At 36.4% G+C, this 10,814-nt stretch overlaps 1 protein-coding gene across 1 annotated transcript in view; it reads left to right on the top strand.

Annotated features, from left to right (window-relative positions):
- MRPL46 (mitochondrial ribosomal protein L46) overlaps nucleotides 1-10,814 on the top strand; it is a 41,856-nt gene that overhangs the window by 22,428 nt on the left and 8,614 nt on the right. The window contains exon 2 of the mRNA XM_053717654.1: nucleotides 4,038-4,233. Coding sequence (XP_053573629.1) covers nucleotides 4,038-4,233 — 196 coding nt within the window. The remainder of the gene's footprint in view (nucleotides 1-4,037; nucleotides 4,234-10,814) is intronic.

The following is a 10,814-nucleotide window of genomic DNA, read 5'->3' as shown; positions in this document are numbered from 1 at the left end:
CCTAGTTAGTTATAAGTGCAGTCTATAGCACTGACCTAAGGCAAAGAAAAGAGTTTGCCGGTTACCCTTCTCTTCTCCCCTCCCCAGCCTAGCAATGCTGCTGCTCCATGTTCCTCTAAGGTAATTGGGAGCTGCTGTCTTTGGGAGAAGGGATTTTAGGTTTGTGATAGTTGAGGTTGTGACTGTCCAGTAATGTTGCTGAAATTTACAGCCCCCTATAATCTGTTATGTGTAGAGCTTATACGGTTAAAATCCCAGTGGGTGTAAATTTCAACTGCTGCATGTCTGCAGCTCCTAATTTATTATCTATACATTTTCAAGTTTAGATAATTTGGCACAATTCCTTCATGGTTCCATATTAGTTTATCCAAGTTGCTTGAATTTATACATGATTGTTACTGGCTAGATTTTTTTTTTACTAGAATGTTTGGTAGAAGACCCAGGTTTTTGTAGTTTCAACCCAATTTTTTTCTTTCATGATTCAAATAGTGCATGCAACTTTCTAATTTTCTCCTATTAATTTTTCTTCGTTCTCTTGCTATCTTAATTTAAAAAGCAGGAATGTAAAACTTATGAGCCGGCCCATTTTAGGTTCAGCACCCTGGATAGCGCTCACTAGTGTAACCCAGGTTCTGAACCAAAAATGGGCCGGCTTCAAGGCTGTACATTCCTGCTTTTTAAATAAAGATAGCAAGAGTATGAAGAAAAAATGATAATAAGAGTAAATTAGAACGTTGCTTAAAATTGCAAGCACTATCTCTGAATCACGAGAGAAAAAAATGTGGGTTTAATATCCCTTTAATCTTTACATTTTTCAGGGCTTTGCTCATATTTTTCTTCTTAACAATAGCAATGCCATTTTGGGACCTCTACTACTTGTTTTCTAGTAGCATTCATGCAAGCACCACTTGCGAGGTCTCTTACTGACTCTTTCTTTCTGGCGACCATTATATCAGTCTGATTTTCAAGGATTATCACAGGACAAAGCTATTTTTTTTGTGGGCTGATCCTGACTACTTTTCAGATCTTTAAAAAATCAGTTGACATTTCTTACATCTTTTTGTTCAGATACTCAGAAGATTTTTTTCTTTTTGATATGGTGCGTTCCTTTTATGTTTGTATGGCAGATCCAGGGCTCAAGTCCTACAAAAAAAAGTGTAGGAACTCTCCTAGACTTCCACCCCCTCACAATTAATATTGTTTTACATACATACATACATACATACACACACACACATACATACATACACACATACATACATACACACATACATACATACACACATACATACATACACACATACATACATACACACATACATACATACACACATACACACATACATACACACACTGTATCATCTATATAATCTATTCTCTTTGGTCAATGGAAGCAAATTTAAAACCAATGAAGGGTTGAATGGTTGCATTTGGGCCTGAGGATGGACACCCATGGTTACTTTTTTCATGGCAGGGGTGAAGTTTTTATTTGTAATTTAAGATTCAACTGATACTGAATACTGAGAAGCCAGATACATAATTTTTAGAACCCATGAAGGGGCATTTGTATATAGATGTTGAATAATCCAGAAAGTTAAGAGCCTTAGTAACATTTTAGGAGATGATACACCCTGGCTCTCAGGATGTGTGTAAGGCTCTGCAATGTAAACATCTGATATCATGATCTTGATAAGGTTTGTGTGTGCACTCGCTCTGCAGCAAGAAACAATAATAATAATGTGATTTAAAAGAACAGTGTACACCAGAATGTATGTTTTAATAGATAGATGATCCTTTTATTACGCATTCCCCAGTTTGGCACAGCTATCTGCGGACATCCCCCTGATCACATGACTTTTTATGTATTATCTATTGACTTGCATTTTAGCCAATTAGTGCTGTGTTGTGCTGACTTTTAAATAACTCAACGGGCGTGAGCACAGTGTTATCTATATGGCTCACATGAACTAGCAGTCTCCTGTTGTGAGAAGCAAATAAAAAAGCATGTGATAAGAGGCTGTCTGTAGTGTCTTAGAAACAGGCAGAAATATAGGTTTAAATGTTAGAAAGTATATTAATATTACAATGTTCGTTGTGAAAAGCTGGGGAATGGGTAGTAAAGGAGTTAATTATCTTTTTAAACAATTACAATTCTGGTGTAGACTGTCCCTTTAACATAAACTTAGGCACCCAAGTGTAATTTTCTTTTACCATTAACAAGTATACCAAGTAAATGTGAAGCAAGTAACACTGGCAGAGGAAGCAGGAGGCATATGAGGGCACAGTAACATTGAAAGCAATACAGGCCATCTTGCACTTTGGGATGAAACTAGTAAGGTTGAAGCTGCAGTAAATACATTATTTTGCACAGGTCCGTATTCTGCAGAGAATCTGGTCTGCTGACCATAAATTAATAGCCATACAGACTCCAACATAGATACACAGACTGCACATACTATTGGTGTATAAAATAAAGTAATTAGGCTTGTCCTACTTTAAGATGTTTCACAAAGTAGTATCATCCACAAACACCTTTTCCTTTGTGTGTACACATGTATTTCCCTTGCAAACCTCATCCCAACTGTCTCTGGAAGAACAGAGAGAAAGCTGTAGGGATAGGACTTTTCCTTGCTTGATGAGCACATTTTTAATTGGTGAAACAACTGAACTTTTTTTATAAAAACAACTTTAAAATAACTAAACTAGACACACATGAATGCCTGTTGTTTAGTGTCAAGATCCAGGGTGTCCATACTTTGTATTTAACTCACATGGTGCATAGCCATCTTAGCTTCAGTTCCTCACACCACCTTCCTCCTCTCTCTCCTTCCTTTCCAGGGCGGGCTGAGACCTCCGTGTCTGACAGCAACTTCAGACGCCTCCTCTGTCACAGTTAAGTCAAAATTAAGCTTTCGTGATTTAGATAGAGCATGCAATTGTAAGCAACTATCTAATTGACTCCTATTATCAATTTTTCTTTGCTCTCTCTGTATCTTTATTTGAAATTAAGCTTAGAAGCTAGCCCATTTTTGGTTCAGAACCTGGGTAGTGCTTGCTAATTGGTGGGTACATTTAGACACCAATCATAAAGCGTGACCCAGGTTCTGAACCAAAAATTGGCTGGCTCCTATGCTTGCATTCCTGCTTTTTCAAATAAAGATACCAAGAGAACAAAGAAGTTGATAATAGGAGGAAATTAGAACGTTGCTTAAAATTGCATGCTCTATCTGAATCATGAAAGTTTAATTTTGACTAGACTATCCCTTTAAGGTGCAATAGTCCTATTTCTGCTGAGGGGTGCTAAATAACCCCAGAGCAAGCCACACAGAAATGTAAGCACCATGTGTTCCACACAGTGCGGGCTGATCACACAGTAGGATTGCTGACAGACTTGCATTTAGTGTATTGTAGGAAGTGTTACTGCCCATTACTAGAGGATCTCACTATCCCTCTAGGTCGCAATTTTTGGATATTCTTAGGATATTTTCCGCAAGCACAATTAAAGTATTTTGGGCTTTTGAGGCAGGTGCTATGCCTGAGGGATTCATTTTACTGTGGTCTAGTCTTATTATGCATTTGTTTTTACAGTATAGACTTAACATGCACGGATCTGCTTCTGCTAGGTTTTAAGTGCAAAATTATTATTTTAAATGAAATCTTATATTTTTTTTATTTTTCCCCACCCATATTTTTATATGATTATTACAGCTTTATATTCAGTTTACTGGTATTACCAGGGAGAGCCAAGATATCTAGAAATTAGCATAAAAATATAGGCAATTTCTATATCTTGGCCCATGTCCCTGGATAATACTTACGAGGCTCCCTACCACTTTTTACTAGTCCACGTTTTTGGCTGTGCTTATCTAGGAAGAGGATGAGGTGGTTCTTGAGGGGTGGCCACTTATATGTAAAAAGGGGAGTGGGCAGCTCTGTCCACACGCCTTGGGGGAGGGTTGTTTACTGGCAAGTATAACTGTTATATTAATGTTTTAAGAGCATTTACTCTTGATTTTTTTTTATTTTTAAATAAATAGATAGAATTAGAGAAGAGTTTATATTCCGACCATGAACTTCGTGTTATGGAAGATGAAGAACGTATAAAGAAGAAACAGTCTGATATTTATGAATCAGATGACGAAGATGAAAATAAAGAGATTGTATTGGCTCAAGATCTTGAAGATATCTGGGAACAGAAAAGCCGTGATTTCAAAATGGCACCCCGAATAACTGGTACCTATGTATTTGTTATGAAATTCAGATTTAAAGGGACAGTGTACTGTAAAATTGTTTTTTTACCTTAAAAGGACATGGGGAAAAAAATAATTCAAATAAAGCATGTGGTTTTAAACAACTTTCCAGTTTACTTCTATTATCAAATATTCTTCATTCTCTTGGTATCCTTTGATGAAGGAGCAGCTATGCACTACTTGGAGCAAAACATATCTGATATTAAACCAATTAAAAAAGGCATTTGTATGCATCCACCAATTGGCAGCTAGATCCCAGTATTGCTTTGCTGCTTCTGGGCCTATCTAGGTATCATTTTCAACTAAAGATACCACAAGAATGAAGCAAATTACATAACAGAAGTAAATTAGAAAATTGTTTAAAATCACATGCTCTGTCTGAAATATGACAGAAAAAAATTGTTTCATGTCCCTTTAATGTGTTTCCAATGACTTTGTATGCCAGCTGCAGAGTATAAAATATGAGAAATTGGTCATTCAAGTTTTTTTTGTGTATGAAATTTTTATTCTTTGAAACCACAACCCATCAAAATGGGTGGAGCTTGCAGGGAAGTCAGATATCCTTATTTTATCACTTTCTGCATACACTCAAAACCCAATACTTAGGGCCTGATGAGCAAAGAATTTCCTGCTTGGAGAGAAATTGTAGTGCAGGTTTCACGGGCTGAACTCACTGAATACTCCAAAAAAGGAAGGGGCGGAACTCTCCAGCACTGTGAGATCTCTCTTATTTATGTACAAACAAGCCCAGTGCAATATAGCACTACATAATATGAGAGTTTTGTTACACTTTCACTGCGCATTATATGTTATAGTACTTTACACTTCAGATTGGGTCCTTTCAGTATTATTGCATTTAAGCTTTGTACTTTCTTTTTTCTATTTTAATACATTTAGATTTAGATCAAGCAGTGATTTTGCAAATTTTGATTGTTTTGAAAGTTCTTGTTACTTTAATAAATTAGTATGTTTCTGTGTATCTTTTATATCTTACATTGCACATTGTATTTTCTCAATTGTAAAATAAAACACAGAAAATGGGAAGAACAGGGGAGTCCTTTGGCTAAGCATGGAAGTTTCCAGTGTTATATCTGAGCTCTCTCACAAGTCTTGTAAAATACTGTAAACAAGCTGGTTTTACTGGGGTTTCCTTTGTGTTTTTGTTTTTTCACCCGTTGTATGCAGGTGAAGTTTTGCTCAAAATTCACAATATTTATTTAACTGATAGAAAAGTAGTGCATACTAAACTATAGGCAAAATCAAGTTAAATTGTAGTGAAAACATTTCAATTGAATTTGTAATTGACGCAACCTGAGTCTTGATATCAGCCCCAGGTGTTCTCCAGTTACCTTCTCTCTCCCCTGTGAAATTTTGTATCTAAGAGAGCCTCAATGCTTTCTATGGAAGGCATCTCTCTGGGATTTCCAGGTTCACCTCTTTTCTTGTATAATTCAGTGAGTTCAGCCACTGAATTCTGCTCAATCATTTCTCTCCAGACTAGAGAATCTTTGCTTATCAGGTCCATAGAAAGTAATCTATCTCTGGGAAACTGAAGCTGTCAGTTTTTGTTTAATTTTAAATACAAAAATACAAAGAACAATTGTAAAACCTACACATAAATATACAACGTATGAGCCTAATTTTGTTAAAGTTACACATAAACTGTGAAAACCGAATCAGGATTTGTAAAATCACAATCTTAAAACCACTGATATATACAAAATAAAATAAAGAATATAAAGTGTAAAGTTTAAATGTAATAAAATATAATCCAAAGTGTAAAGTAATCTAAAATAGAAAGCACAAAGTGTAAATGCAGCATAACTGCCATGTCATACAGTGTTATATTGCACTGGGCTTGTCTCTCCTTCAAATACAGAAATGCCCCTTGTTGAAGTATAACAATAATAGCCCCCAGTAAAATTATAATGTCCAAAAAATACCCAAGATAGGAGCCCCCAACAACAGCAATAATCCACATAAAGGATCTTTTAGATGAGAATTAAAAGATGTAATATGTGTAAATATATAACACATGGGGTGACTAGTGTTACTTCCACCAATTCAGGATACACTTATCAACTTAAAGATAGATTGGACTGCAGCTCTAGGTATGTAATATATTTACTTACCTGTGTTTGTGGGTTGCAATATTTAGGCAGGACAATCAGGAAATTGAGAAGCAGATGGGGTGAGCATTTTAGGAATCTTGATAAAGGCAGCCTGAAACATAGTGTCTCCAGACATCATGTTCGGTGCCATTCTGGTTCCAATTGCCAATTTCGTATTACCCCTCTGGAAAGGATTCCCTATAAACAGGGTACCAATAGGTTTAAAAGCCTCTGCCAGAGGGAAACCTACTGGATTTACAAATTTGATACCCTCTTTCCAGGAGGGTTAAACGAAAACATAGATATGGCTGCATTTTAAAAGATGTAAATATAATCCAAGCTTTATCCCACTTTGTTCACCCTGTTATGAGTCTCATGTTACCACTGTATCCTTATGCAACATATGATATTGTAGTTATTTGGGCATATATATGTATGTATCCTAATTATGCCTCACAGTTTAGTATAGAGAGGGGCGGATACATAATCCTTCACATAATTTTATTATTACCTCCACTAGAATGGGACATTGTGTTTGTCATTTCTTTTGTCTCTGTTTGATCAGCTTATCTCACATTTTGAATGTAATTGGGTTTATTTAAATTTAAACATAGATAATGTGGTTATCAGGCCTTACAGAGAGATATTGTTATCTCACCATCATTAATATTACCCATTAGATAACACTATTTTAGAACTCACAAGTACCACTTGAATTAAACATTCCCTTAGTTATACATATACTAACACTTTCATGTTACCCCTAAATAGGTATACAGATTAACACTTGGTCTTTCAGATCTTCTATGAGTTTAGAGTATTCTACCACTTATGCACACTGGGTTACACCCCTGGTATAAAGGATGCACTATTATTATAGAGGTTTGAATTCCTTAGTTTGTTTATTTATTATTAGACCAACTCAAATCCGCATTTCCCCACTATATTTTAAATGAGTATTAAACTTTATCACACTATTTATATTATCACACATAGTGATATCTTAGACACATTAATAATTATCCCTCACTTTCATAATGTATTTATTAATTAAGGCTTATTTTCCCCCACTATATATCAGTTCAGTAATTATACATAGATTATGTGGCCACACACATTGTTAAATAGTGACTTCCCCAATTAGTCCTTATTCATTGAGTAGCTGTGTTTTTAAGATTTAATCTATCCCTCTATATAAGTCATATATCGATAGACTTTTGTGTTTTATCACTTTAATTCCAGTACACCCCCATTTATTAATTATATCATTGTATCATTCTATTTATTTATAGTTATTAACAGAGTTGGCTCACCCCTATATATTAGCATAGTGCCATATATGCCATATATCCCAACATAATCCTAGACAGACGTAGGCTCTCCCTAGATGGAGCATTACATTTTGACGCGACTTGAATAGTCATGTGACTAAAAAGTAATCTCACAAACTGAGCCCTAATAGGTTACACGCCAGCGTCGGTGTATCTTACATGGAAATGTTCTTTTGTTTACAACTAGATGATTCCCAAGTAGGTATATGCGAATCACCTGAGAACATCAAGGTATAGCTTACTACTGTATCCTTTCACGATTGAGTCTAATACCAATATTTACATATGTATTAATGAACACGGTATTCCTCATTCACATCGAGCATATGGTTTAATTATAAATTTGTACTTCCTCATTAGAAATCCACAAACAAAGCGGAGTCATTTGTAATCCGGTATTATTTATAATGGACTGACTAATAAATTCATATGTCAGTAAATTCGTCTTACATCGTTGTATAGAGCAGCTATCATCCATTAGCAAATTCACACGATAAAACCAGTTTGTATAATTCCTGACAGCAATTGGTAGATAGTATATTATTAGTGAAAATGCATTACACAAGTTAGTGAATGTATAACAAGAGACAACATCATAAACTTTTTAGAAAAAACATAAGAATTGTATTGGGTTCCAAAAGAGACTATATCTAGTGACACAATATTCTGTGCTAACATGATACTCACATCAAGGTTATATATAGTTGTATTTGAGTGTTATAGATATGTATTGTTAATGATTATGTTTACAAGTGTAGAATGATGTCGGCAATATGGAGTTTGGCTGCACATTATCTCAGTACTAGTAATTAGATCAATTATGCACACATACACCTAAGAGGTGTGTCAGCCGATTAAGGATAGGGATTGGTTATTTGCATTATTTAAGCCAGTACTCTGTTTGTGAACAGAAGCCTGATGAAACAGACAGTAGTCTGAGAAACGCGTTGCTATCTGTGTTTTTTTAATTATGAGAGTCATTATTTTATATACCATTAAATTGTGTACTTTTTAAAGGGACACTGAACACAAATTTTTTTTTCTTTTGTAATTCAGAAAGAGCATGCAATTTTAAGATACTTTCTTCTGTTATGTGTGATCAGTCCACGGGTCATCATTACTTCTGGGATATAACTCCTCCCCAACAGGAAATGCAAGAGGATTCACCCAGCAGAGCTGCATATAGCTCCTCCCCTCTACGTCAGTCCCAGTCATTCTCTTGCACCCAACGACTAGATAGGATGTGTGAGAGGACTATGGTGATTATACTTAGTTTTTATGACTTCAATCAAAAGTTTGTTATTTTAAAATAGCACCGGAGCGTGTTATTACTTCTCTGGCAGAGTTTGAGGAAGAATCTGACAGAGATTTTTTACTATGATTTTAACCGGAGTCGTTAAGATCATATTGCTGTTCTCGACCATCTGAGGGAGGTAAAGGCTTCAGATCAGGGGACAGCGGGCAGATGAATCTGCATTGAGGTATGTGGCAGTTTTTATTTTCTGAATGGAATTGATGAGAAAAGCCTGCCATACCGTTAAAATGACATGTATGTATACACTTCAGTATTCTGGGGATGGTATTTCACCGGAACTACTGTGTTAAAGGTCACTAATCCTTTTAATAACTATTCTCATGTTAAACGTTTTTGCTGGAATGTAGAATCGTTTACATTGCTGAGGTACTGTGTGAATAAATATTTGGGCATTATTTTCCACTTGGCAGTTTTTTTGCTTTAATTGTGACAGTTTCGTTTCTCTTCACTGCTGTGTGGGAGAGGGAGGGGCCGTTTTTGGCGCTCTTTGCTACGCATCAAAAAATTCCAGTCAGCTACTTTTATATTTCCTGCATGATCCGGTTCATCTCTGACAGATCTCAGGGGTCTTCAAACTTCTTTGAAGGGAGGTAAATTCTCTCAGCAGAGCTGTGAGAATTCTTATAGTGACTGTGTATAAAAAACGTTGTTTTGTTTTCTTATGTACAAATTTAATTAGTGTTGTTTTTTACTAATGGGAACAAACCTTTGCTAAAAGTTGTGTTGTTTTAAAGTTTGATGCAATAACTGTTTTTCAGTTCATTATTTCAACTGTCATTTAATCGTTAGTACCTCTTTGAGGCACAGTGCGTTTTTTTGCTAAAAAAGATTATAACCAAGTTGTAAGTTTTTTTGCTAGTGTGTTAAACATGTCTGACTCAGAGGAAGATATCTGTGTCATTTGTTCCAATGCCAAGGTGGAGCCCAATAGAAATTTATGTACTAACTGTATTGATGCTACTTTAAATAAAAGTCAATCTGTACAATGTGAACAAATTTCACCAAACAGCGAGGGGAGAGTTATGCCGACTAACTCGCCTCACGCGACAGTACCTGCATCTCCCGCCCGGGAGGTGCGTGATATTTTGGCGCCTAGTACATCTGGGCGGCCATTACAGATAACATTACAAGATATGGCTACTGTTATGACTGAAGTTTTGTCTAAATTACCTGAACTAAGAGGCAAGCGTGATCACTCTGGGGTGAGAACAGAGTGCGCTGACAATGCTAGGGCCATGTCTGATACTGCGTCACAGCTCGCAGAGCATGAGGACGGAGAGCTTCATTCTGTGGGTGACGGTTCTGATCCAAACAGATTGGACTCAGATATTTCAAATTTTAAATTTAAATTGGAGAACCTCCGTGTACTACTAGGGGAGGTCTTAGCAGCTCTCAACGATTGTAACACTGTTGCAATACCAGAGAAACTGTGTAGGTTGGATAAATACTTTGCGGTACCGGCGAGTACTGACGTTTTTCCTATACCTAAGAGACTAACTGAAATTGTTACTAAGGAGTGGGATAGACCCGGTGTGCCGTTCTCACCCCCTCCAATATTTAGAAAGATGTTTCCATTAGACGCCACCACTCGGGACTTATGGCAAACGGTCCCCAAGGTGGAGGGAGCAGTTTCTACTTTAGCTAAGCGTACCACTATCCCGGTGGAGGATAGCTGTGCTTTCTCAGATCCAATGGATAAAAAATTAGAGGGTTACCTTAAGAAAATGTTTGTTCAACAAGGTTTTATATTACAACCCCTTGCATGTATCGCGCCGATTACGGCTGCGGCAGCATTTTGGATCGAGTC

Source organism: Bombina bombina, chromosome 6 (assembly GCF_027579735.1).
Source record: "Bombina bombina isolate aBomBom1 chromosome 6, aBomBom1.pri, whole genome shotgun sequence".
NCBI lineage: Eukaryota > Metazoa > Chordata > Amphibia > Anura > Bombinatoridae > Bombina > Bombina bombina.
Note: the sequence above shows the minus strand (reverse complement) of the source record. Positions and strands in the feature narration are given on the sequence as shown.